The sequence below is a fragment of the Salarias fasciatus genome, unplaced genomic scaffold, assembly GCF_902148845.1.
Source record: "Salarias fasciatus unplaced genomic scaffold, fSalaFa1.1, whole genome shotgun sequence".
NCBI lineage: Eukaryota > Metazoa > Chordata > Actinopteri > Blenniiformes > Blenniidae > Salarias > Salarias fasciatus.
Window position 1 is genome coordinate 140,933 of NW_021941393.1, and position 26,906 is coordinate 167,838.

General features: G+C 53.3%; 3 protein-coding genes across 5 annotated transcripts; 1 reads left to right on the top strand and 2 right to left on the bottom strand.

Moving 5' to 3' along the window:
• Nucleotides 1–166: 166 nt before the first annotated feature.
• On the bottom strand, nt 167–1,360 carry commd2 (COMM domain containing 2). The gene is made up of 6 exons (XM_030087685.1): nt 1,204–1,360; nt 1,018–1,095; nt 840–922; nt 685–759; nt 503–601; nt 167–413 (listed from the first exon to the last, which is right to left on the bottom strand). The coding sequence occupies exons 1-6, from the start codon at nt 1,268–1,270 to the stop codon at nt 198–200; spliced, it is 618 nt and encodes a 205-aa protein (XP_029943545.1). The 5' UTR covers nt 1,271–1,360; the 3' UTR covers nt 167–197.
• trappc8 (trafficking protein particle complex subunit 8) lies at nt 862–22,658 on the top strand. 3 transcript variants are annotated; one of them, XM_030087672.1, is made up of 26 exons: nt 862–1,621; nt 4,800–5,009; nt 5,154–5,240; nt 5,431–5,520; nt 6,924–7,098; nt 7,176–7,320; nt 9,362–9,413; nt 9,505–9,665; nt 9,750–9,865; nt 9,935–10,085; nt 10,177–10,277; nt 12,545–12,650; nt 12,732–12,863; nt 14,210–14,540; nt 14,610–14,804; nt 14,871–14,974; nt 15,058–15,129; nt 15,207–15,467; nt 16,582–16,901; nt 16,970–17,093; nt 17,180–17,270; nt 17,365–17,433; nt 17,519–17,664; nt 17,735–17,991; nt 21,518–21,598; nt 21,690–22,658. In XM_030087672.1, exons 1-26 carry the CDS (start codon nt 1,465–1,467, stop codon nt 21,913–21,915), a joined length of 3,960 nt encoding a protein of 1,319 aa, XP_029943532.1. In that variant the 5' UTR covers nt 862–1,464; the 3' UTR covers nt 21,916–22,658. The 3 variants fall into 3 exon arrangements, with proteins under 3 accessions (XP_029943532.1, XP_029943533.1, XP_029943534.1); XM_030087674.1 differs by lacking the exon at nt 862–1,621 and adding an exon at nt 4,539–4,729; XM_030087673.1 differs by lacking the exon at nt 5,154–5,240 and having other exon boundaries at nt 866–1,621.
• Nucleotides 21,986–26,612, bottom strand: ctns (cystinosin, lysosomal cystine transporter). The gene is made up of 11 exons (XM_030087684.1): nt 26,477–26,612; nt 26,051–26,107; nt 25,876–25,960; nt 24,941–25,031; nt 24,755–24,858; nt 24,521–24,658; nt 24,342–24,441; nt 22,712–22,831; nt 22,463–22,633; nt 22,277–22,394; nt 21,986–22,193 (listed from the first exon to the last, which is right to left on the bottom strand). The coding sequence occupies exons 2-11, from the start codon at nt 26,103–26,105 to the stop codon at nt 22,021–22,023; spliced, it is 1,155 nt and encodes a 384-aa protein (XP_029943544.1). The 5' UTR covers nt 26,106–26,107; nt 26,477–26,612; the 3' UTR covers nt 21,986–22,020.
• Between the last annotated feature and the right edge of the window lie 294 nt (nt 26,613–26,906).

Genomic DNA, 26,906 nt, shown 5'->3' on the forward strand with positions numbered 1-26,906 from the left:
TGCCGTTGATCTGATTTACTAAAAATATTATTTTAAAAAAAAAAACGCTGCTCCTATGAACACTATTTATTTGACAGGTTCACAATTAAACTTTTATTTTTTTACAGTTTTTATTTATTCCAAATGTAAAAAAAAAAAAAAAAAAAAAAAAAAAAAAACAATTATGTCAAACTTCAGAGAAAAGCACTTTTTGGGGATCATTTAATGCTGCGCGCGAGCCGTCGGGCGCGGCCGCTCCGCGCCGCGTGCAGGGCGTCTTCCAGCGCGCTCACGAGGCGCAGCAGCGTGGCGGCGTCCACCTGCAGCACCACCGCCGCTGCCGCCGCCTCCGCTCCGGTACCGGCTCCGCCGCTCCGCCGCAGGCTCAGCGTCAGCCGGGGGATCAGCTGCTGCCGCGCCGCGCGGCTGGCCAGCTGCACGCGCACACACACACACACACACGCACACACGGGGGGCGGGTCAGAGACGGGTCACGGGGTCGAGGTGGGCTGGATTCTCTCACCTGGACGTCCAGCCTCCAGTGCAAGTCGCGGTAGGCGGGCGGGGCGCAGGACAGCTGCCGCAGGACGCCGCACACCTCCGCGCTGTGCTTCAGGTACAGCTGCAACACACACACACGCGCGACACTGTGACACGTGCACGCGCATCACAAACACGCACGCACACACGCGCGCGCGCGCTCACCTGCAGCAGCGTGTGGTTCAGCTCGCCGCCCAAGCCCAGAAGCGACACCGAGTCCAGGAAGTCCCGCTCTGAAAGCTGCACGCGCACACAGGGTCAGTTAGTTAGTTAGTTAGTTCACGAAGCGCGCGCGCGCGCCTGCTCGCTCGCTCGCTCACCGCGTGCTTGGCGCTGTCCGTCACGAGGAACATCAGCCCCTCCACGGCGCGCCGCACCGTCTCCATGGAGACGCCGAGCTTCCCTGCGATTGGACAACAAGAGACAACAAGCGGCGGAGGAGCTAAAAAAGCTAGCGCCGTTTAGCATGACGTCAGCTCCGGCAAGGCAGACACTCACTGGCAGCTCCCTCATAGGTCTTCGGGTTCGATCCCCTCCGTAGGAACTCGAGCGCGATGCGGCCGAACTCCGCAACGACTGGGAAGCATTAGCATTAGCATTAGCACGGTTAGCGTTCGGTGAAAAGCGGCTCCCGTTAGCTCCCCCCCCGCCCCGCTCCGCCCCGGTCGGTCGACCGACCCTCACCGGACTCGTCGACCTGCCGCAGGAACGCCAGGTGCCGCCGCTGCTCCTCGGACACGGACAGCAGCATCCCGACGCCGCCGCCGCCGCTTTTCGGTTACACCCCGCCGGGCCGTGGGCGTGACGTCACCCGCACGTGACAGCCCAAAACCCCGGAAGTGAAATCCAACATGGAGGCGCAGTGAGAAGGAGAGCAGTAGTAGTAGTAGTTGTTGTTGTTGCTGGTTGTTTGTTGTGGTTCGCGCGCAGGGAGCGGCTCGCGCCATGGCGCGCTGCGCCCAGTCGGTGGAGGAGTTCATCCAGGACGCCTTCGCGCCCGCGGTGGCCGTGCTGTGCAGCGGGGAGGCGGAGAGGCTCTGCCGGAAGAACGACCTGAGCTTCTCCGAGCTGCTGCGGCCTTTCTGCAGACTCACGTCCGAAGGTAAAGGCCAAAACGGAGGGCCCGCGGGCCCCCGTGCGGGACGTCGGGTTCTCCGCTTTCAGGCCGGTGTGTGTGTGTGTGTGTGTGTGTGTGTGTGTGTGTGTGTGTGTGTGTGAGGACCGGTGAGATTTCAGTATCTTTGACCAAATTTAAACTATGAGCATTTATTTATTTATTTATTTATTTATTTATTTATTTATTTATTTACTTACTTACTTACTTACTTACTTATATACTTATTTATTTATTTATTTATTTACTTACTTATTTACTTATATACTTATTTATTTATTTATTTATTTATTTATTTATTTACTCACTTACTTACTTACTTATTCACTTATATACTTATTTATTTATTTATTATTTATTTATTTACTTACTTATTTACTTATGTACTTATATACTTATTTATTTATTTATTTATTTACTTACTTATTTACTTATATACTTATTTATTTATTTATTTATTTATTTATTTACTTACTTATTTACTTATTTATTTTTTTATTTTTTATTTATTTACTTACTTATTTACTTATATACTTATTTATTTATTTATTTATTTACTTACTTATTTACTTATACTTATTTATTTATTTACTTACTTATTTACTTATTTATTTTTTTATTTTTTATTTACTTACTTACTTATTTACTTACTTATTCACTTATATACTTATTTATTTATTTATTATTTATTTATTTACTTACTTATTTACTTATGTACTTATATACTTATTTATTTATTTATTTACTTACTTATTTACTTACTTATTTACTTATTTATTTATTTATTTATTTACTTACTTATTTACTTATATACTTATTTATTGATTTATTTATTTATTTACTTACTTATTTACTTATTTATTTTTTTTATTTTTTATTTATTTACTTACTTATTTACTTATATACTTATTTATTTATTTATTTATTTACTTACTTATTTACTTATTTATTTATTTATTTACTTACTTATTTACTTATTTATTTTTTTATTTTTTATTTACTTACTTACTTATTTACTTACTTATTCACTTATATACTTATTTATTTATTTATTATTTATTTATTTACTTACTTATTTACTTACTTATTTACTTATTTATTTAATTATTTATTTACTTACTTATTTACTTATATACTTATTTATTTATTTATTTACTTACTTATTTACTTACTTATTTACTTATTTATTTATTTATTTATTTACTTACTTATTTACTTATATACTTATTTATTTATTTATTTATTTACTTACTTATTTACTTATTTATTTTTTTATTTTTTATTTATTTACTTACTTATTTACTTATATACTTATTTATTTATTTATTTATTTACTTACTTATTTACTTATGTACTTATATACTTATTTATTTATTTATTTATTTACTTACTTATTTACTTACTTATTTACTTATTTATTTATTTATTTACTTACTTATTTACTTACTTATTTACTTATTTATTTATTTATTTATTTACTTACTTACGTATTTATTTATTGTTCTGCAAAAAACAAACTTGTGAGCTTTTAAGGAAATGAGTGAGCGAGCGAGGGAGGAAATGAGTGAGTGAGAGAGGGAGGAAATGAGTGAGTGAGCGAGGGAGGAAATGAGTGAGAGAGGGAGGAAATGAGTGAGTGAGGAAGTGAGTGAGAGAGGGAGGAAATGAGTGAGTGAGTGAGCCAGCAAGGGAGGAAATGAGTGAGTGAGCGAGGGAGGAAATGAGTGAGTGAGTGAGGAAGTGAGTGAGAGAGGGAGGAAATGAGTGAGTGAGGGAGGAAATGAGAGAGAGGGAGGAACTGAGTGAGTGAGGGTGGAAATGAGCGAGCGAGGAAATGAGTGAGTGAGCGAGGGAGGAAATGAGTGAGCGAGCGAGGGAGGAAATGAGTGAGTGAGGGAATGAGTGAGAGGGAGGGAGGAAGTGAGTGACAGAGGGAGGAAATGAGTGAGTGAGAGAGGGAGGAAATGAGTGAGTGAGTGAGCGAGGGAGGAAATGAGTGAGAGAGGGAGGAAATGAGTGAGTGAGTGAGGAAGTGAGTGAGAGAGGGAGGAAATGAGTGAGTGAGTGAGCCAGCAAGGGAGGAAATGAGTGAGTGAGGGAGGAAATGAGAGAGAGGGAGGAACTGAGTGAGTGAGGGTGGAAATGAGCGAGCGAGGAAATGAGTGAGTGAGCGAGGGAGGAAATGAGTGAGCGAGCGAGGGAGGAAATGAGTGAGCGAGCGAGGGAGGAAATGAGTGAGTGAGGGAATGAGTGAGAGGGAGGGAGGAAGTGAGTGACAGAGGGAGGAAATGAGTGAGTGAGAGAGGGAGGAAATGAGTGAGAGAGGGAGGAAATGAGTGAGTGAGTGAGGAAGTGAGTGAGAGAGGGAGGAAATGAGTGAGTGAGTGAGAGAGGGAAGAAATGAGTGAGTGAGCGAGGGAGGAAATGAGTGAGAGAGGGAGGAAATGAGTGAGTGAGGAAGTGAGTGAGAGAGGGAGGAAATGAGTGAGTGAGTGAGCCAGCAAGGGAGGAAATGAGTGAGTGAGGGAGGAAATGAGTGAGCGAGCGAGGGAGGAAATGAGTGAGTGAGGGAATGAGTGAGAGGGAGGGAGGAAGTGAGTGAGTGAGTGAGGAAGTGAGTGAGAGAGGGAGGAAATGAGTGAGAGAGGGGAGGAAATGAGTGAGTGAGTGAGGAAGTGAGTGAGAGAGGGAGGGAAATGAGTGAGTGAGAGAGGGAGGAAATGAGTGAGTGAGTGAGGAAGTGAGTGAGAGAGGGAGGAAATGAGTGAGTGAGTGAGAGAGGGAAGAAATGAGTGAGTGAGCGAGGGAGGAAATGAGTGAGAGAGGGAGGAAATGAGTGAGTGAGGAAGTGAGTGAGAGAGGGAGGAAATGAGTGAGTGAGTGAGGAAATGAGAGAGAGGGAGGAACTGAGTGAGTGAGGGTGGAAATGAGCGAGCGAGGAAATGAGTGAGTGAGCGAGGGAGGAAATGAGTGAGCGAGCGAGGAGCAGAGTAAGTGAACAAGGGAGTGAGTGAGGGAGGCATTGAGTGAGCGAGGGAGCGCCCTCGCCCCCCCTCGACTCCCTGTCATGGCCGCCGCCTGACCGCGACTCAGCAGGTGAGACACCAGCGGCCCCCGCCGCCGCCGCCGCCGCCGCCACGCTAACGCCGCGCCGCCATTCTTCCAGGCCACATCCGGGACCCCAACAATCAGGTGCACGTGGTGAAGAACCTGCGCATCTGCGTCAGCGACATCGCCGCCGCCGGCGCCGCCGGCGCCGCCGCCGCCGCCGCGCCGCGCCGCCGCCTGCTCAGCGAGGTGGTGCAGTCCACCCAGCCCCAGGAGGGCGCCGCCGCCGGCGCCATGACCGCCGGCGACTACGAGATCAGCTTCGGCGGTGAGCGCTCCCGGCTAGCACGTTTCGCTACTTCTTTTAGCAAGTTTTTTTTTTTTTTTCAACCGGCGAGCTAACCGCTAACCGCTAACCGCCGTCCCAGATTGGCTAACGTTAGCGCGCCGACTGTCTGCTTCCACCTGCCAGACGACGCCGTTAGAGCTAGCGCTCCCTGGCACAGCGTGCGGGAGCGAACGCTGCGGGAAATCTGCGGCGGCGGCGGGCGGCACACAGGTACCCCCCCCAGTGGGCGTGGCCCCGTTAGCCGTTAGCTTGACGCTTCCCTTCTTTCCCTGTCCTGTTCACTGTGCTAGCGGGCGAAACGGCGCCAATTTGCGACATTTTTTCATTTTAATTTTAATTGTGTGTGTTGGTGACTCATCGTGTGCGTGTGTGTGTGTGTGTGTGTGTGTGTGTGTTGCAGTGACCACCCCGTGGTTCGAGGCCTACAGGGAGAACTTCCTGCAGTCCACGCCGGTGTCGGAGCACGAGTTCCTCAACCACCACCTGGCCTGTATCCTGAGAGAGAGAGAGAGAGAGAGAGAGAGAGAGAGAGGGAGGGGGGATGACAGGGTGAACGGGTGAGGGAGGGAGGGAGTGAGTGAGCGAGCGGCGGCAGGGTTGAGCGAGGGAGGGAGCGAGCGATTTAGGGAATAAGTGAGTGAGGAAGTGGGCGAGAGGGGGAGTGAGTGAGCGAGCGAGGGAGGAAGCGAGTGAGCGAGCGAGCGAGGGAGGAAACGAGTGAGGGAGCGAGTGAGGGAATGAGTGAGCGAGCGAGGGAGGAAGTGAGTAAGTGAGGGAGGAAGTGAGTGAGTGAGCGAGCGAGGGAGGAAACGAGTGAGGGAGCGAGTGAGGGAATGAGTGAGCGAGCGAGGGAGGAAGTGAGTGAGTGAGGGAGGAAAAGAGTGAGTGAGAGAGGGAGGAAGTGAGTGAGTGAGCGAGCGAGGGAGGAAGTGAGTGAGCGAGCGAGAGAGGAAGTGAGTGAGTGAGCGAGGGAGGAAGTGAGTGAGCGAGCGAGGGAGGAAATGAATGAGCGAGCGAGGGAGGAAATGAGTGAGAGAGGGAGGAAATGAGTGAGTGAGCGAGGGAGGAAGTGAGTAAGTGAGGGAGGAAATGAGTGAGCGAGGCAGGAAATGACTGAGTGAGCGAGGGCGGAAATGAGTGAGGGAGGGAGGAAGTGAGTAAATGAATGAGTGAGCGAGGGAGGAAATGAATGAGTGAGCAAGGGGGAAATGAGTGAGTGAGCGAGGGAAGAAATGAATGAGTGAGGAAGGGGGAAATTAGTGAGTGAGTGAGCGAGGCAGGAAATGAATGAGTGAGTGAGGAAGTGAGTGAGTGAGCGAGGGAGGAAATGAGTGAGCGAGCGAGGGAGGAAATGAGTGAGTGAGCGAGCAAGGGAGGAAACGAATGAGTGAGCGAGGGAGGAAATGAGTGAGTGAGCGAGCAAGGCAGGAAATGAGTGAGTGAGTGAGGCAGGAAATCAGTGAGTGAGCGAGGGAGGAACTAAGTGAGTGAGTGAGCGAGCAAGGCAGGAAATGAGTGAGTGAGTGAGTGAGCGAGGCAGGAAATCAGTGAGTGAGCGAGGGAGGAAATGAGTGAGTGAGCGAGCAAGGCAGGAAATGAGTGAGTGAGTGAGGCAGGAAATCAGTGAGTGAGCGAGGCAGGAAATGAGTGAGTGAGTGAGGCAGGAAATCAGTGAGCGAGCGAGGCAGGAAATGAGTGAGTGAGTGAGGCAGGAAATCAGTGAGTGAGCGAGGCAGGAAATGAGTGAGTGAGTGAGGGAGGAAATGAGTGAGCGTGTGACGGAGGGAGTGAGGCGGTCAGTTAGTGAGCGAGGGACGGAATGAGTGAGTGAGTGAGCGAGCGAGCGAGCGGGCGGGCGGGCCTGCCGTCCTGCTGTCCTCCTTGACGCGGCAGGCCTGCTGGTGGCCTCGTCCTCGGAGCCGTCCCCGGTGGACCAGTTCCAGCAGCTGTCCCAGGAGCAGCACCGCGTCCAGCACGGCGGCGACGTGCCCCTCCCCCGCTGGTTCACCCCCAACACGCTCAAGTACTACGTCCTGCTGCACGACGTGGCCGACGGCGACGAGCCGCGGTGAGCGCCCTCACGCTAACGCCGCCACCCTCCCGCCGCCGCTGACCCCTCCCCCCTCGTGTCGGCTCCGCCCGCAGGGCCGACGCCGCGTACGAGGACATGAAGCAGCGCTACGGCGCGCAGGGCTGCCACCTGCTGAAGATCAACTCCCGGCCGGCGTCGGAGCGCGGCGCCGAGCAGATCCCCGACCCCTGGAGCCAGTACCTGCAGAGGAGGGGCCAGGTGAGCCCGGGCCAAGGGGGCGGAGCCACCGGGCCGGCTGACGGAGCGAGATCATAGGCTAATGGAGCTAGCTAACAGGCTAATGGAGCCAGCAAACAGGATAATGGAGCTAGCAAACAGGCTAATGAAGCGAGCAAATAGGATGATGAGCTAGCTAACAGGCTAATGGAGCTAGCAAACAGGCTAATGGAGCGAGCAAATAGGATGATGAGCTAGCTAACAGGCTAATGGAGCTAGCAAACAGGCTAATGGAGCGAGCAAATAGGATGATGTGCTAGCTAACAGGCTAATGGAGCTAGCAAACAGGCTAATGGAGCGAGCAAATAGGATGATGAGCTAGCTAACAGGCTAATGAGCTAGCAAACAGGCTAATGGGCTAGCTAACAGGCTAATGAGCTAGCAAATAGGATAATGAGCTAGCAAACAGGCTAATGGAGCTAGCAAACAGGATAACAGAGCTAGCAAACAGGCTAATACGCTAGCTAACAGGCTAATGGAGCGAGCAAATAGGATGATGAGCTAGCTAACAGGCTAATGGAGCTAGCAAACAGGCTAATGGAGCGAGCAAATAGGATGATGTGCTAGCTAACAGGCTAATGGAGCTAGCAAACAGGCTAATGGAGCGAGCAAATAGGATGATGAGCTAGCTAACAGGCTAATGAGCTAGCAAACAGGCTAATGGGCTAGCTAACAGGCTAATGAGCTAGCAAATAGGATAATGAGCTAGCAAACAGGCTAATGGAGCTAGCAAACAGGATAACAGAGCTAGCAAACAGGCTAATACGCTAGCTAACAGGCTAATGGAGCGAGCAAATAGGATGATGAGCTAGCTAACAGGCTAATGAGTTAGCAAACAGGCTAATGGCGCTATATAATAGGCTAATGGAGCTAGCTAACAGGCTAATGAGCTAGCAAACATGCTACTGGGCTAGATAACAGAATAATGGAGCTAGCAAACAGGCTAATGAGCTAGCAAACAGGCTAATGAGTTAGCAAACAGGCTAATGGCGCTATATAATAGGCTATTGGAGCTAGCAAACAGGCTAATGAGCTAGCAAACAGGCTAATGAGCTAGCTAACAGGATAACAGAGCTAGCAAACAGGCTAATGAGTTAGCAAACAGGCTAATGGAGCTAGCTAACAGGCTAATGAGCTAGATAATAGGCTAATGGAGCTAGCAAACAGGCTAATTGAGCTAGCTAACAGGCTAATGGAGCTAGCTAAAAGGATAACAGCTAGCACACAGGCTAATGAGTTAACAAACAGGCTAATGGAGCTAGCTAAGAGGATAACAAAGCTAGCTAACAGGCTAATAAGCTAGCAACCAGAATAACGACCTAGCAACCAGGCTAATGGAGATAACAGACATGCTAATGGAGCTAACCAACAGGCTAATGAGTTAGCAAACAGGCTAATGAGTTAGCAAACAGGCTAATGGAGCTAACCAACAGGCTAATGAGTTAGCAAACAGGCTAATGAGTTAGCAAACAGGCTAATGGAGCTAGTTAAGAGGATAACGGAGCTAGCTAACAGGCTAATGAGCTAGCAAACAGGCTAATGAGCTAGCTAAGAGGATAACAGAGCTAGCTAACAGGCTAATGAGCTAGCAGCCAGGCTAATGACCTAGCAACCAGGCTAATGGAGATAACAGACATGCTAATGGAGCTAACAAACAAGCTAATGAGCTAGCAAGCAGGCTAATGAGCTGGCCGGCAGACTAATTAAGCTAGCGAACATGCTAAAGGAGCTAGCAAAGAGGCTAATGGAGCTGACAGGCTAACGGAGATGACAAACAGGCGAATGAGCTGGCTAACGGGCTAATGGAGCTAACAGACAGGCTAACGCAGCTAGCAAGCCTTCAACGAAGCTAGCAAACAAGGCTAATTGAGCTAACAGAGTAATGGAGCTTTCTTACTGACGCAGTCTTGTTGCTAACGTGGCGCTAACACAGTTTCAGTGTCGCCATCATGCTATCATCTTGCTGCTAACAGCGCTATCGTGTCGCTAACGTGTCGCTAACGCAACCGCTGGGGCGTTCCAGGACCCGGAGGACGGCGGAGGCCCTGCCGAGGCGGAGCTCCCTCCGGAGGAAGGTCGGGGTAACCGCCGTTAGCGTCGCGCCTAAGTTCGAGTTTTGCAAAAATGTGACACCGACGTCGGAGCGCTCGGGTCCCGTTTCCTCAGGCGCCGCCGACGCGGAGGCGGCGAAGGCGCCGGCGGGCGGGAACCACGGCGCCTGCCTGACCCTGATCGACCACGACCGGATCCGGCAGTTCGTCCAGGAGTTCACCTTCCGCGGCCTGCTGCCGCACATCGAGAAGAACATCCGGCAGCTCAACGACCAGGTACGGCGCCCGCCGGCCCGCCAGCCCGCCGCCGTTAGCGCGCGGCTATGCTAGCGTGTCTCGCCTGTGCCCCCCCCCCCCCAGCTGGTGTCCAGGAAAGGCCTGAGCCGCTCCCTCTTCACCGCCACCAAGAAGTGGTTCGGCGGCGGGAAGATCCCGGAGAAGGGTGGCGCCGAGCCCAAGAGCGCCTCCGGCGTCCTGTAAGCTAAACGTGACGCTAAGCTAAGCGCGCGTGCGCGCACGCTCTGACGCCGCCGCCGTTCCGTCAGGTACCCCCCCGAGGCGCCGGAGCTGCAGATCCGCAAGATGGCCGACCTGTGCTTCCTGGTGCAGCACTACGAGCTGGCGTACAGCTGCTACCACACGGCCAAGAAGGACTTCCTGTCGGACCAGGCCATGCTGTACGCCGCGGGGGCGCTGGTGAGGCGCGCCGCCGCACGCTCGGCGCGCTAGCACGCCAGCGAGCTAGCGCGCTGAGTGTGCTAACCCTGCCGGGATCCCCTCCGTGCAGGAGATGGCGGCGGTGGCGGCCTTCCTGCAGGCCGGGGCGTCCCGGCCGTACCCGGCGCACTACATGGACACCGCCATCCAGACCTACCGCGACGTGTGCAGGTAGGGCGCGCACGCACACACGCACACACGACGCCGCCGTGCATGCTGCGACAAAACGTGCACGCTGCTACTGCACGTGCACGCTATGGCTCAACATGCACACATTATGACTCAACGTGCACGCTATGTGCACGCGATGACTCAATGTGCACGCTATGGCTCAACGTGCACGCTATGGCTCAACGTGCACACTACGACTACACGTGCATGCTATGGCTCAACGTGCACGCTATGGCTCAACGTGCACACTACGACTCAATGTGCACGCAACGACTACACGTGCACACTATGGCTCAACGTGCACGCTATGGCTCAACGTGCACACTGACTCAACGTGCACGCTATGGCTCAACGTGCACGCTATGGCTCAACGTGCACGCTATGACTCAACGTGCACACTGACTCAACGTGCACGCTATGACTCAACGTGCACGCTATGGCTCAATGTGCACGCTATGACTCAACGTGCACAAAGTGCATGCTATGGCTCAACGTGCACGCTACGACTCAACGTGCACGCTATGACTCAACGTGCACGCAACGACTACACGTGCACGCTATGACTCAACGTGCATGCTGAGTCAACGTGCACGCTATAACTCAAAGTGCACGCAACGACCACACATGCACGCTATGGCTCAATGTGCACGGTATGATTCAACGTGCACACTACGACTCAACGTGCACGCTATGACTCAACGTGCACGCTATGGCTCAACGTGCATGCTATGACTCAACGTGCACGCTATGACTCAACGTGCACGCTATGACTCAACGTGCACGCAACGACTACACGTGCACGCTATGGCTCAATGTGCACGGTATGATTCAACGTGCACACTATGATTCAAAGTGCACACTAAGACTCAACGTGCACACTATGGCTCAACGTGCATGCTATGAGTCAACGTGCACGCTACGACTCAACGTGCACGCTACGACTCAATGTGCACTACGTGCACGCTATGACTCAACGTGCGCGCTACGACTCAACGTGCACAACGTGCACGCTAAGACTCAACGTGCACACTATGACTCAACGTGCACGCTATGACTCAACGTGCACGCTATGGCTCAACGTGCATGCTATGACTCAACGTGCACGCTATGACTCAACGTGCACGCAACGACTACACGTGCACGCTATGGCTCAATGTGCACGGTATGATTCAACGTGCACACTACGACTCAACGTGCACGCTATGACTCAACGTGCACGCTATGGCTCAACGTGCATGCTATGACTCAACGTGCACGCTATGACTCAACGTGCACGCTATGACTCAACGTGCACGCAACGACTACACGTGCACGCTATGGCTCAATGTGCACGGTATGATTCAACGTGCACACTATGATTCAAAGTGCACACTAAGACTCAACGTGCACACTATGGCTCAACGTGCATGCTATGAGTCAACGTGCACGCTACGACTCAACGTGCACGCTACGACTCAATGTGCACTACGTGCACGCTATGACTCAACGTGCGCGCTACGACTCAACGTGCACAACGTGCACGCTAAGACTCAACGTGCACACTATGACTCAACGTGCACGCTATGACTCAACGTGCACGCAACGACTACACGTGCACGCTATGACTCAACGTGCACGCTAAGACTCAACGTGCACGCTAAGACTCAATGTGCACGCTATGCCTCAACGTGCACGCTAAGACTCAACGTGCATGCTACGACTCAACGTGCACAACGTGCACGCTATGGGTCAACGTGCACACTAAGACTCAACGTGCACACTATGACTCAACGTGCACGCTAAGACTCAACGTGCACGCTATGTGCACGCTGTGGCTCAACGTGCACACTACGACTCAACGTGCACGCAACGACTACACGTGCACGCTAAGACTCAATGTGCACGCTATGCCTCAACGTGCATGCTATGACTCAACGTGCACGCTACGACTCAACGTGCACAACGTGCACGCTATGGGTCAACGTGCACACTAAGACTCAACGTGCACACTATGACTCAACGTGCACACAAAGACTCAACGTGCACGCTAAAACTCAACGTGCACACTATGACTCAACGTGCACGCTCTGACTCAACGTGCACGCTACGACTCAACGTGCGCGCTACAATTAAACATGCACGCCGCAACACGTTCCGTACTAAACGTGCACGCTGCGACCAAACGTGCCCGCTCCCGCGAGTCGTTCACACTCGCACACGTGCAGCAGCCGAGCATGCTGGGAGCCCGCCAGCCAGCGCCGGGCCGACCTCCCCCCGTTCTTCCCCAGGAACGGCGTGCTGGCCGAGCGCTGCGCCCTGCTGAGCGCCGACATCCTGAAGAGCCAGGGGAAGTTCTCCGAAGCGGCGACGCTCCTCATCAAGATGACCAGCGAGGTGAGCTGACGCGGGCGCCGCCTGCCGCCGCCGCCGCCGCCGCCGCCGCGACGCTAACGTTGAGCCCGCTCGTGCTGACAGGACTGCGACCTGCGCAGCGCCCTCCTGCTGGAGCAGGCCGCTCACTGCTTCGTCAACATGCGCACCCCCATGGTGCGGAAGTTCTCCTTCCACATGATCCTGGCCGGGCACCGCTTCAGCAAGGCAGGGCAGGTGAGGGGTTCGAAACCCGCGTCCGTGTTTTGCATGCGTTTGGCCCGGTGCCGAACGCATGCAAAACGCATACTGTTACTTGTTTCTTGGGGGGGCTTAAAACTGTTACTAGGGGTTTGAAATTGTTCTGCTGGGTTGAAAACTGTCTCGGGGGGGGTCCTAAAACTGTCTCGGGGGGGCTTAAAACTGTTAATAGGGGTTTTAAGTGGTCTCTGCTGGGTTGAAAACTATCTGGGGGGGTCCTAAAACTGTCTCGGGGGGGCTTAAAATGGTTACTAGGGGTTTGAAATTGTTCTGCTGGGTTGAAAACTCTCTGGGGGGGTCCTAAAACTGTCTCTGGGGGGGCTTAAAACTGTTACTAGGGGTTTTAAATGGTCTCTGCTGGGTTGAAAACTATCTCGGGGGGGCTTAAAACTGTTACTAGGGGTTTTCAATTGTCCCTGCAGGGTTGAAAACTCTCTGGGGGGTCCTAAAACTGTCTCTTGGGAGGCTTAAAACTGTTACTAGGGGTTTTAAATGGTCTCTGCTGGGTTAAAAACTGTCTCGGGGGGCTTAAAACTGTTACTAGGGGTTTTAAATGGTCTCTGCTGGGTTGACAACTGTCTCGGGGGGCTTAAAACTGTTACTCGGGGTTTTAAATTGTCTCTGCTGGGTTGAAAACTCTCTGGGGGACCTAAAACTGTCTCTTGGGAGGCTTAAAACTGTTACTAGGGGTTTTCAATTGTCTCTGCAGGGTTGAAAACTCTCTGGGGGTCCTAAAACTGTCTCTTGGGAGGCTTAAAACTGTTACTAGGGGTTTTAAATTGTCTCTGCTGGGTTGACAACTGTCTCTGGGGGGGCTTAAAACTGTTACTAGGGGTTTTAAATGGTCTCTGCTGGGTTGAAAACTATCTCAGGGGGGCTTAAAACTGTTACTAGGGTTTATAAATGGTCTCTGCTGGGTTGACAACTGTCTCTGGGGGGCTTAAAACTGTTACTAGGGGTTTTAAATTGTCTCCGCTGGGTTGAAAACTCTCTGGGGGACCTAAAACTGTCTCTTGGGAGGCTTAAAACTGTTACTAGGGGTTTTCAATTGTCTCTGCTGGGTTGACAACTGTCTCTGGGGGGGCTTAAAACTGTTACTAGGGGTTTTAAATGGTCTCTGCTGGGTTGAAAACTATCTCAGGGGGGCTTAAAACTGTTACTAGGGTTTATAAATGGTCTCTGCTGGGTTGACAACTGTCTCGGGGGGGCTTAAAACTGTTACTAGGGCTTTTAAATGGTCTCTGCTGGGTTGAAAGCTGTCTCTGGGGGATGTAGAACTGTCCGTGTTTTTCTGCGTGACGCTCAATGCGGGTGCGCCGCAGCGCCGCCACGCCCTGCGCTGCTACCTGCAGGCGCTGCAGGTGTACCGGGGCCGGGGCTGGGCCCTGGCCGAGGACCACATCAACTTCACGGTGGGCCGCCAGTCCTTCACGCTGGGCCGGGCCGAGCCGGCCGCCGCCGCCTTCCGCCTGGTGCTGAGCAACGACAGCCGGCAGACGGCCGCCCAGCAGGGCGCCTTCCTGCGCGAGTTCCTCTTCGTGCACCAGAGCGCCGCCCCGGGGCCGCCGGACGAGCTGCCCCTGCTGCCCCTCCCCCACATCCAGACCCCGGCCGTCCGGGTCTACTTCGGACACGAGCGCCGGCCGGCGCAAGGTGAGCCACCGCGCTAGCTTAGTCGCTACCGTTCGAGCCGTTCCGGAAAACTCCGGCCTGTCCGTTCAGGGGAGAAGCAGGCGGCCACTCACGTGTCCCTGGACCAGGAGTTGGACCACGAGCAGGCCGCCATGTGGGCCCGCCTGGAGGAGCGCCTCCTGGCCGCCGCGCACGGCGGGGCGCTGCCCGCCGGCTTCCAGCCCACTCAGAGCTGCCTGGACCAGCACACGGACAACCAGCGCCCCCCGCAGGCCGTGGTCAACGGTACGTTATTAGCGTCCGGGCTAGCGTGTGTAGCTAACGCCGCTAAGATCCTCTCCGGACCCGCAGAACCCGTGGTGGTGGAGCTGGCCTTCAGGAACCCGCTGAAGGTTCCCCTCGCGCTCTCCAACCTCTCGCTCCTCTGGACGTTCCAAGCTAACGACGCCACCACGGTTAGCTCAGCGTCCTCGAAATCAACCCTGCCGCCGCTAACACGCCGCCGGCTCATCCCGCCGTGTTGTTTTTTTCCCGCCAGGACGAGGATAGCGAGGCGGTGACGCCGCAAACCATCCAGGAGTTCCTCCTGAACCCCGAGGAGACCAAGACGGTACGTCCAGTTCCGACGAACCCGCGCCGATGTCGCACCCGTATGCTAACGGCGGGCGTGTGCCGAACCGTCCCCAGACCCGCCTCAAGCTGCTGCCTCGCCGCACCGGTCAGATGAAGGTCACCGGCGTGGCGTACGAGCTGGCGGCGGCGGCGGCGGCGCCGTGCGCCGAGGCGTCGCAGCCGGAGCCCCTCCGGGCGCTGGCGGTCCGCGGCCGGCAGGACCTGCACATCCGGGGGCCGAGGCTCAACCTGACCAAGGAGGACAAGATGTCGGTGCGGCACGGCGTGGACCGGCGCCTGGAGCCCGTCATAACGGCCCCCATGCCGCTGATGGAGGTAAAACCTTCTGGCAGCCAATCGGAACGCCCCGACGCCCCCGGGACGCCGTTTGACAATTACTCAAAGAGCGAATTAGACAGAAATAAGCTCCACTTCATGAAACTGTCTCTTCGGGGGGGGATCCAGAACTGTCTCAGGGGGATGTAATACTGTCTCTGGGGTAGGCTTAAAACTGTCTCTGGGGGGGATCTAAAACTGTCTCTGGGGTAGGCTTAAAACTGTCTCTGGGGGGGATCTAAAACTGTCTCTGGGGGATCTAAAACTGTCTCTGGGGGATCTAAAACTGTCTCTGGGGTAGGCTTAAAACTGTCTCTGGGGGGGATCTAAAACTCTCTGGGGGGGATCTAAAACTGTCTCTGGGGGATCTAAAACTGTCTCTGAGGGGATCTAAAACTGTCTCTGGGGTAGGCTTAAAACTGTCTCTGGGGGGGATCTAAAACTGTCTCTGGGGGGGATCTACAACTGTCTCTGAGGGGGATCTAAAACTGTCTCTGGGGTAGGCTTAAAACTGTCTCTGAGGGGGATCTAAAACTGTCTCTGGGGGATCTAAAACTGTCTCTGAGGGGATCTAAAACTGTCTCTGGGGGGGATCTAAAACTGTCTCTGGGGGGGATCTACAACTGTCTCTGGGGGATCTAAAACTGTCTCTGGGGGATCTAAAACTGTCTTTCGGGGGTCTAAAACTGTCTCTGAGGGGATCTAAAACTGTCTCTGGGGGATTTAAAACTGTCTCTGGGGGATCTAAAACTGTCTCTGGGGGGGATCTAAAACTGTCTCTGGTGGGATCTAAAACTGTCTCTGGGGGATCTAAAACTGTCTCTGAGGGGATCTAAAACTGTCTCTGAGGGGATCTAAAACTGTCTCTGAGGGGATCTAAAACTGTCTCTGGGGGGGATCTAAAACTGTCTCTGGGGGGGATCTAAAACTGTCTCTGGGGGATCTAAAACTGTCTCTGGGGGATCTAAAACTGTCTCTGAGGGGGATCTAAAACTGTCTCTGTGGGGGGCTGAAAACTGTTTCTAAGGGTTTGAAACACTATGAGCAAATAAAAACTGTCTTGGGTTTTGTTATCTCTCTTGGGGGGGCCCCACCCTGTCTCTGGGGGTCTCAGGTCTTCTTCCTGGACTTCCCCACCGCCCTGCTGTGCGGAGAGGTCCGCAGGACCACGGTGGAGTTCGGGAACGTGGGCGCGGTGGCGCTGTGCGGCCTGCGGGTGGCGTCCACGCACCCGGACTTCTTCGCCTTCGAGTCCCGGGGCAGCGGGCCCGGGCCGGGGACGGAGCAGGACCCGGTCCCCATCGACGGCGGCGTCCTGCGGCCCGGGCAGTCGGTCCAGCTGCCCCTGTGGCTCCGCGGTCCGGACCAGGAGGGGGTCCACGAAATCCACTTCCTGTTCTACTACCAGAGCGCCGAGAGCGGCCTGAAAGTCAGGTGAGCGCCGCCGGCTCAAGCGAGCTGCGGATCCGAAACTCGACTGACCTTTGACCTCCCGCTCGCAGCCACCGGGTGCTCCGCCACACGGCGTTCATCTGCGCCGGCCGCTCGCTCAGCGTGCGCGCGTCGGCGCGACGCAGCGGCGGCGGCGGCGCGCTGGTCTTCATGGACGTGGAGAACATCGCCGCGGTGAGTCGCTGACCGGCTAGCTAGCTAGCTGGCGAGCTCGCTTAACCCGACCGGCGTCTCTGAGCGTTCTCCGCTGTGCTTCCCAGAGCGACGGCGGCCCGAGACAGTTCCACATCCTGCAGGTGTCCAGCAGCAGCCGGCGGTGGCGCCTGCACCAGCGCATCAACCCCACCGCCGGTGAGCAGCACGCCGCCGCCGCCGCCGCTTCTGAAAAGCTAATTGCTGCGTGAATGGTGAGCTAGCTAAAACGCGGGCCTGCTGTTCTCTCCAGACTGTAAGCTCGCCAGCCGGGAACGAGCCAAGCTGTGCTTCCGGGCGGCGCCGTGTCCACGCTCCGAAGGTCGGTCCGCACCCCGGGGGACGCCGCCGTCTCCTCCCCGGAACGCCCAGCCGGAGTCTCACCTGCTTCTGGGTTTTGGTTCCAGGCGACGGGGAGCGGGAGCGGCCCGTCGTGGCGGACCTGGATCTGGGCGTCGGGCGGGTCAAAGCGGCGTTCCCGCTGTTACCGCGACGGGCGGGGGCGGGCGGGACGCGGGACGAGCTGGACCTCACCGTCGTGGTCATGTGGAAGGTCAGCCGCCGGAACCGCCGGAGAGCCGGAACCCCCGAAGGGGCGGTGACCCGGGAACGTTTGTGTCCAGGCGCTGGCGGTGGAGGACGGCAGGGACGTGGTCCTGGAAGGCCAGCTCCACGTGGCGCTGCAGGCCCTCGGGCAGGACGCCGTGTCCCCGCCTCCGAAAGACGAGGCGGCGGCGGAGATGCTGCTGCTGAAGTTCCGGGCGGAGCCGGGCCCGGCGGCGGCGCCGCCGCCGTCGCCGCCGCCCGCCGAGCCGGCGCCGCTCGTCAAGACCAGCCTGGAGCACCCGGAGAACTTCAGCCACGCCTTCAGGCGGAGCAGGTGGGGACCGGACGTGCTGATGCCCCCGGGGACAGTTTTAAGCCCCCCAGAGACAGTTTTAGATCCCCCTCAGAGAGAGTTTTAGATCCCCCTCAGACACAGTTTTAGATCCCCTCAGACAGTTTTCAGCCCCCCCAGACAGCTTTAGATCCCCCAGAGACGGTTTTAGATCCCCCCCAGAGACAGTTTTAGATCCCCCTCAGAGACAGTTTGAGATCCCCTCAGACAGTTTTCAGCCCCCCCCAGACAGCTTTAGATCCCCTCAGAGACAGTTTTAGATCCCCCTCAGAGACAGTTTTAGATCCCCTCAGAGACAGTTTTAGATCCCCTCAGAGACAGTTTTAGATCCCCCCCAGAGACAGTTTTAGATCCCCCTCAGAGACAGTTTTAGATCCCCCCCAGAGACAGTTTTCAGCCCCCCCAGACAGCTTTAGATCCCCTCAGAGACAGTTTTAGATCCCCTCAGAGACAGTTTTAGATCCCCCCCAGAGACAGTTTTAGATCCCCCCCAGAGACAGTTTTAGATCCCCCCCAGAGACAGTTTTAGATCCCCCCCAGAGACAGTTTTAGATCCCCCTCAGAGACAGTTTTAGATCCCCCTCAGACACAGTTTTAGATCCCCTCAGACAGTTTTCAGCCCCCCCAGACAGCTTTAGATCCCCTCAGAGACAGGTTTAGATCCCCTCACAGTTTTCAGCCCCCCCCCAGACAGCTTTAGATCCCCCAGAGACGGTTTTAGATCCCCCTCAGAGACAGTTTTAGATCCCCTCAGACAGTTTTCAGCCCCCCCAGACAGCTTTAGATCCCCTCAGAGACAGGTTTAGATCCCCCATAGACGGTTTTAGATCCCCCCCCTCAGAGACAGTTTTAGATCCCCTCAGAGACAGTTTTAGATCCCCTCAGAGACAGTTTTAGATCCCCTCAGAGACAGTTTTAGATCCCCTCAGAGACAGTTTTAGATCCCCCTCAGAGACAGTTTTAGATCCCCCCAGAGACAGTTTTAGATCCCCCCAGACAGTTTTAGATCCCCCTCAGAGACAGTTTTAGATCCCCCTCAGAGACAGTTTTAGATCCCCCTCAGAGACAGTTTTAGATCCCCCTCAGAGACAGTTTTAGATCCCCCCCAGAGACAGTTTTAGATCCCCCTCAGAGACAGTTTTAGATCCCCCTCAGAGACAGTTTTAGATCCCCCTCAGAGACAGTTTTAGATCTCCCTCAGAGACAGTTTTAGATCCCCCTCAGAGACAGTTTTAGATCCCCCCCAGAGACAGTTTTAGATCCCCTCAGAGACAGTTTTAGATCCCCCCCAGAGACAGTTTTAGATCCCCCTCAGAGACAGTTTTAGATCCCCCCAGAGACAGTTTTAGATCCCCCTCAGAGACAGTTTTAGATCCCCCTCAGAGACAGTTTTAGATCCCCCTCAGAGACAGTTTTAGATCTCCCTCAGAGACAGTTTTAGATCCCCCCAGAGACAGTTTTAGATCTCCCTCAGACAAGTTTTAGATCCCCTCAGACAGTTTTCAGCCCCCCCAGACAGCTTTAGATCCCCTCAGACACCGTTTTAGATCCCCTCAGACAGTTTTCAGCCCCCCCAGACAGCTTTAGATCCCCTCAGAGACAGCTTTAGATCCCCTCAGAGACAGTTTTACATCCCCCCTCAGAGACAGTTTTAGATCCCCTCAGAGACAGTTTTAGATCCCCCCAGAGACAGTTTTAGATCCCCCCCAGAGAAAGTTTTAGATCCCCTCAGAGACAGTTTTAGATCCCCCCCAGAGACAGTTTTAGATCCCCCTCAGAGACAGTTTTAGATCCCCCCAGAGACAGTTTTAGATCCCCCCCAGAGACAGTTTTAGATCCCCTCAGAGACAGTTTTAGATCCCCCCCAGAGACAGTTTTAGATCCCCTCAGAGACAGTTTTAGATCCCCCTCAGAGACAGTTTTAGATCCCCTCAGAGACAGTTTTAGATCCCCCCAGAGACAGTTTTAGATCCCCCTCAGAGACAGTTTTAGATCCCCTCAGAGACAGTTTTAGATCCCCTCAGAGACAGTTTTAGATCCCCCCCCAGAGACAGTTTTAGATCCCCCGGAGACAGTTTTAGATCCCCCCCAGAGACAGTTTTAGATCCCCCCCAGAGACAGTTTTAGATCCCCTCACAGTTTTCAGCCCCCCCAGACAGCTTTAGATCCCCCAGAGACAGTTTTAGATCCCCCAGAGACAGTTTTGGATCCCCCCGGAGACAGTTTTAGATCCCCCAGAGACAGTTTTAGATCCCCCGGAGACAGTTTTAGATCCCCCCCGGAGACAGTTTTAGATCCCCCTCAGAGACAGTTTTAGATCCCCCCCCAGAGACAGTTTTAGATCCCCCAGAGACAGTTTTAGATCCCCCAGAGACAGTTTTGGATCCCCCCAGAGACAGTTTTAGATCCCCTCAGACAGTTTTAGATCCCCCCCAGAGACAGTTTTAGATCCCCCCCAGAGACAGTTTTAGATCCCCCTCAGAGACAGTTTTAGATCCCCTCAGACAGTTTTCAGCCCCCCCAGACAGCTTTAGATCCCTTCAGAGACAGTTTTAGATCCCCCCCAGAGACAGTTTTAGATCTCCCTCAGACACAGTTTTAGATCCCCTCAGACAGTTTTCAGCCCCCCCAGACAGCTTTAGATCCCCCCCAGAGACAGTTTTAGATCCCCCTCAGAGAGAGTTTTAGATCCCCTCAGAGACAGTTTTAGATCCCCCTCAGAGACAGTTTTAGATCCCCCCCAGAGACAGTTTTAGATCCCCCTCAGAGAGAGTTTTAGATCCCCTCAGAGACAGTTTTAGATCCCCCTCAGAGAGAGTTTTAGATCCCCCCCAGAGACAGTTTTAGATCCCCCTCAGAGAGAGTTTTAGATCCCCCTCAAAGAGAGTTTTAGATCCCCTCAGAGAGAGTTTTAGATCCCCTCAGAGACAGTTTTAGATCCCCCCCAGAGACAGTTTTAGATCCCCCCCAGAGACAGTTTTAGATCCCCCTCAGAGAGAGTTTTAGATCCCCCTCAGAGAGAGTTTTAGATCCCCCCCAGAGACAGTTTTAGATCCCCCCCAGAGACAGTTTTAGATCCCCTCAGAGACAGTTTTAGATCCCCCTCAGAGAGAGTTTTAGATCCCCCCCAGAGACAGTTTTAGATCCCCCTCAGAGAGAGTTTTAGATCCCCCTCAGAGACAGTTTTAGATCCCCCCCAGAGACAGTTTTAGATCCCCCCCAGAGACAGTTTTAGATCCCCCCCAGAGACAGTTTTAGATCCCCCCCAGAGACAGTTTTAGATCCCCCTCAGAGACAGTTTTAGATCCCCCCCAGAGACAGTTTTAGATCCCCTCAGACAGTTTTCAGCCCCCCCAGACAGCTTTGGATCCCCTCAGAAACAGTTTTAGATCCCCTCAGACAGTTTTCAGCCCCCCCAGACAGCTTTAGATCCCCCCCAGAGACAGTTTTAATGCTAGCTCTGTGTGTGTATGTGTGTGTGTGTGTGTGTGTGTGTGTGTGTGGTCAGTCTGTGTGTGGTTCCGGTCGCTCTGACGCTGTCCAACTGCTGCTCGGACCCGGTGGACGTGGACGTGGACCTGACCAACAGGTGGGACCGCTACCTAGCTAGCGAGCGCTCCTAGCACACCCGTCCTGACTCCGCCCCCCCCCCCCCCCCCCTGTTTTCTCGGTCTCCCCAGCTCCGACGTGCACAGCTGCTTCTCCTGGGTGGGCAAGAGCCGGCTGGCGGTCCGGCTGCGGCCGCGGGAGGTCCGCAGCGTGGGCCTGCGGGCCTGCTTCCCTCGCGCCGGCGTGTACAACCTCAACACGCCGCGCGTCTCCGCCTGGGCGGCCGGGACCGCCGGGCGCCGCGCCGCCCCCGCCGCCGCCGCCGGCCCGGCGCTCATCGTCATCGGGTGCGCCTGACGGAACCCCCCCCCCCCCCCCCCCCCAAAGAACCACAAGTCCGCTTCCATGGCAACCGCAACAATAAAAGTGCAGAAAAGATTTTATTGGATTCTTTTCGGGGTCTCAGCGGCGGTCCTCCGGCCCGTCGGGGTCCTCGGACGTGTCCAGGATCTGGTAGTCCGGCGGGGCTCTCCGGTACAGACAGTAGTGCTGAGCGATGAAGAGAACGTCGAACAGAACGGAGAACAGGCCCAGCCCGAACTTGGTGGGATCGCCGAAGACCAGGTCCCACTGGTCTGAGGGGGGAAAAACCGGAACGTTTCGTTTGGATCCAGATCTTTAAATCGGTTGTAGGAAGGAACGGGGGGGGGGGCGGTACCGTTGTTGTAGGACTGCAGGATCATCTGCCCGATGCTCAGCGTTCCGCCGGTAAAATCCAGGAGGACGTTCCCCACGCTCCAGCCCTCGGTGCTCCGCCGGCGGTGGTTCATGACGGCCTGACACACACACACTCATTCAAACTGTTAGCATTAACATTAGCATCGTCCTGCTAGCGCCGGCTCACCTGTGGCACGTATTTGACCAGCGTGACTGCGAGCTTGATGTAGGAGAAATCGTAGAGGTAATCCAGCCAGCCGATCTTCCCGGCGACGGCCAGCGACAGGCTGACCAGCGCGAAGGCCCAGCCGATGAGCAGCAGGACGCCGGCGATGCGCGACACCCTCTGGCCCCCCCTCTGGGGGGGGGGGGGACAAAGAAAAGCAGAGTCGTGCCTTGAAAAGCTCAAAAACTAGCAGGAGCTAGCGATTCCTACCTCGTAGGCCGCCGCCTGGAGAACGTAGATGAGGCAGAGCAGCAGCGCGTGGAGGCTGAAGAACACGTCGTTGGCGCTGACCGGGTTGATCCCATTGGGGTTCCGCCGCAGGAACTCCTCCTGCGCAGAGTTAGCCCATCTTAGAGACAGTTTCAATCCCCCCGAAAGACAGCTTTAACCCTCTGGAGACAGTTTCAATCCCCCCTAAAGACAGTTTCAATCCCCCCTAAAGACAGTTTCAACCCTCTAGAGACAGTTTCAATCCCCCCTAAAGACAGTTTCAACCCTCTAGAGACAGTTTCAATCCCCCCTAAAGACAGTTTTAACCCTCTAGAGACAGTTTCAATCCCCCCTAAAGACAGTTTCAATCCCCCCTAAAGACAGTTTCAACCCTCTAGAGACAGTTTCAATCCCCCCTAAAGCCAGTTTTAACCCTCTAGAGACAGTTTCAATCCCCCCTAAAGACAGTTTCAACCCTCTAGAGACAGTTTCAATCCCCCCTAAAGACAGTTTCAATCCCCCCTAAAGACAGTTTCAAGCCTCTAGAGACAGTTTCAATCCCCCCTAAAGCCAGTTTTAACCCTCTAGAGACAGTTTCAATCCCCCCTAAAGACAGTTTCAACCCTCTAGAGACAGTTTCAATCCCCCCTAAAGACAGTTTCAAGCCTCTAGAGACAGTTTCAATCCCCCCTAAAGCCAGTTTTAACCCTCTAGAGACAGTTTCAATCCCCCCTAAAGACAGTTTCAACCTTCTAGAGACAGTTTCAATCCCCCCTAAAGACAGTTTTAACCCTCTAGAGACAGTTTCAATCCCCCCTAAAGACAGTTTCAACCCTCTAGAGACAGTTTCAATCCCCCCTAAAGCCAGTTTTAACCCTCTAGAGACAGTTTCAATCCCCCCTAAAGACAGTTTCAACCCTCTAGAGACAGTTTCAACCCCCCCTAAAGACAGTTTTAACCCTCTAGAGACAGTTTCAATCCCCCCTAAAGCCAGTTTTAACCCTCTAGAGACAGTTTCAATCCCCCCTAAAGCCAGTTTGAACTCTCTAGAGACAGTTTCAATCCCCCCTAAAGACAGTTTCAACCCTCTAGAGACAGTTTCAACCCCCCCTAAAGACAGTTTTAACCCTCTAGAGACAGTTTCAATCCCCCCTAAAGCCAGTTTTAACCCTCTAGAGACAGTTTCAATCCCCCCTAAAGACAGTTTTAACCCTCTGGAGACAGTTTCAATCCCCCCTAAAGCCAGTTTTAACTCTCTAGAGACAGTTTCAATCCCCCCTAAAGCCAGTTTTAACTCTCTAGAGACAGTTTCAATCCCCCCTAAAGCCAGTTTTAACTCTCTAGAGACAGTTTCAATCCCCCCTAAAGCCAGTTTGAACCCTTTACAGACAGTTTCAATCCCCCCCGGATGCTAAGCTAACAGATGGGATGCTACCAGACGTGCGAACGCGCACGCTACAAAAACTCATTCCTGAGCAAACGTGCACACTGCGACTAAACATGCACGCTACGACAAGTCGTTCCTGAGCAAACGTGCGCGCTACGACTAAACGCGCACGCTACGACACGTGTCATACTAAACGTGCATGCTACGACAGACTGTTTGTGGCTGCACGTGCACGCGCCCCACCTGGATGCTGGGGATCCAGAACAGGCCCACGTTGAAGATGCTGTAGGCCAGGAACCCGGTCAGGTTCAGAGCCAGGAAGTCAAAGTTCAGTCCCACGACACTGCGGAACCCAAATCAGCTGGGTTTGTTTTTGTTTGTTTTTTTAATTCCCATGATGCCCGGCGGGCGCTTTGCCTCACCTCTTCCGGGTCCAGTTGGTCCAGACCTGCGGGTAAAAAGACACCGACCAGGCCAGGAAGTAGATCCAGCCGATCACCTGACCCAGCACCGACAGGGCGCTGCTGCGGACCACCAGGAAGCGGATCCGAACCCGGGACCTGTGGGGGTGGGGGGTGGGGGGGGGGGGGGGGCGGCTAGCACCGCGTTAGCGCTCACTTAGCACCAGCGCGGATTAGCCGCCGTTAGCCTCCGACCTGAGCGCGCGGGTGTCGTTGCTCTGCAGGAAGGCCGTCACCTGACCCACCCGGCCGGCCGACACGTTGAAAACCACCACGGTTCCGTTTTCTGGGAAAAAAATCTGAAGAACCGGAAAAATAAACAAACGTTACTTTGTTTGTTTTTTTTTAAATAAGTGGGAATTTTCGAAGTTAGCGCGCTACCTGCTCCGGGAGCAGGACGATGGAGGACCAGTTCTTCCTGGAGTGGAAGGTCACGTTAAGGTGGATCTCCACCGGATCCTCCAGGGCCGAGCTGCAGACCAGAACCAGGACCGGAACCAGAACCAGGACCGGAACCAGAACCGGGACCAGAACCGGAACCGTCAGGGTGGGATCCTTCGGATGTTCTAGCTAGCATAGCCTCAATGTGCACGCCACCGTACGCTGGTTCACACCAAACGTGCACTAAAAGACAAACGTGCACGCTACAACTCGGCGTGCACTGTACGACTAAACGTGCACGCTACCCACTAAACGTGCACGCCACAACTCGTTCCAGAGCGAATGTGCACGTTGCGACAACTCGTTCCTGAGGAAACGTGCACGCGACGACTCAACGTGCACACCATGGCAGCTTGTTTGTGACTAAACGTGCACGCTACAACTCAACGTGCACACCATGACAGATTGTGACTAAACGTGCGCGCTACGACTAAACGTGCGCGCTACGACTAAACGTGCACACCATGACAGATTGTGACTAAACGTGCACGCTACGACTAAACGTGCACACCATGACAGATTGTGACTAAACGTGCACGTTATGACTAAACGTGCACGTTACGACTGAACGTGCACACCATAACAGATTGTGACTAAACGTGCACGCTACAACTAAACGTGCACGCTACAACTAAACGTGCACACTATGACAGGTTGTTTGTGACTAAACGTGCACGCTGTGACAGGTTGTTTGTGACTAAACGTGCACGCAACAACTAAACGTGCACACTGTGACAGGTGACTAAACGTGCACGCTACAACTAAACGTGCACACCATGACAGATTGTGACTAAACGTGCACACTACGACTAAACGTGCACACCATGACAGGTTGTTTGTGACTAAACGTGCACGCTACGACTAAACGTGCTCACCTGGCTCGGAGCGGGACTCCCGCGTCGGAATCCTCCTGCAGGGTGACGACTTCCGGGCCGGACAGGAAGACGTCCGACCGTCCCGCTGAGAAAAAAAAAAAAGAAAAAAAACATTCCCGGGAATTACCGGCAGTTTCAGGCAGATCGCGCCGGTTTCCTTCGACCAGAACCTCACCGGAGAAGCCGAGGAGAGCCGCCAGCAGCAGCAGCAGCTCGCCGGTCCCAGACATTTCTGAAACACACAACCTAGTTTGACTTCATTTCCCGTCATGCTTTGCGCACGGGAACACTCACTTCCACCTTAGTCACATGTTTAAAATCTCAGAAATTTTATAAACGGCGCAGGAAAACGCATCTTTGATGATTCGCTCCCCAAAACACCGAAAACTAAGCTGTAGAAGAACACAAAGGATTTTTAAAGACATTAAACTGTTTCAAAAATGAAGAGTCGCTTTATTTATTTTTTTTTCTTACTGCACACATAAAGTGGCGTCTCGGATTCGGTCGCCGCCTTATAAACTCATTCCCGGTGGAATCTTAAGATCTTAACTCTGATAAAACGCGAAGAAAAAAGAATTAAATGTAGTTATTTTCTTTTTACCTGGTCGCTCGTCGGCACTCACAGCGGCCGATGCATGTTTACTTCCGGTGTTTCTTCTTCGTCTACTTCGTGCGTCTGCGGCAGTTTGCGTCCATACAGCTGCTCTACCGCCATCTAACGGATGAGTAATTTTTGTGATTATTTATTTATTTATTTATTTATTTATTTATTTATTTATTTATTTATTTGGAATTAGTAACACAAAGCCTTGTGCGTTGTGTTTCATATAAATCGTTCCGTAATGAAAAAAAAAAAAGTCCATGGTGTTCCCTTTTTTGGCTTCCCCTATGAGTTCCAGTGGGAACTACTGAACCGGAACTTAAAAAAAAAAAAAAATGCCTTCACTCTACGAGACTGAAAAACATAATAATGATAAAGGAAAAAAAACATTTTAAATCCATTGATACTTCATTAGGTTGACGTTTTACAT

Bases quoted from the DNA above. Each gene is read 5' to 3' on its own strand.
- commd2 (XM_030087685.1), bottom strand. From the start codon at position 1,270: ATGCTGCTGTCCGTGTCCGAGGAGCAGCGGCGGCACCTGGCGTTCCTG. The intron at 760-839 runs GTGAGCGAGCGA...GTGCGCGTGCAG, and splicing joins CGGACAGCGCCAAGCACGCG to CTTTCAGAGCGGGACTTCCT. The intron at 414-502 runs GTGAGAGAATCC...GTGCGCGTGCAG, and splicing joins ACTGGAGGCTGGACGTCCAG to CTGGCCAGCCGCGCGGCGCG.
- trappc8 (XM_030087672.1), top strand. From the start codon at position 1,465: ATGGCGCGCTGCGCCCAGTCGGTGGAGGAGTTCATCCAGGACGCCTTC. The intron at 16,902-16,969 runs GTGAGCGCCGCC...TCCCGCTCGCAG, and splicing joins GAGAGCGGCCTGAAAGTCAG to CCACCGGGTGCTCCGCCACA. The intron at 17,271-17,364 runs GTGAGCAGCACG...TGTTCTCTCCAG, and splicing joins GCGCATCAACCCCACCGCCG to ACTGTAAGCTCGCCAGCCGG.
- ctns (XM_030087684.1), bottom strand. From the start codon at position 26,105: ATGTCTGGGACCGGCGAGCTGCTGCTGCTGCTGGCGGCTCTCCTCGGC. The intron at 22,832-24,341 runs GTGGGGCGCGTG...AACTCTGCGCAG, and splicing joins TCTGGATCCCCAGCATCCAG to GAGGAGTTCCTGCGGCGGAA. The intron at 22,634-22,711 runs GTAGGAATCGCT...CCCCCCCCCCAG, and splicing joins TCCAGGCGGCGGCCTACGAG to AGGGGGGGCCAGAGGGTGTC.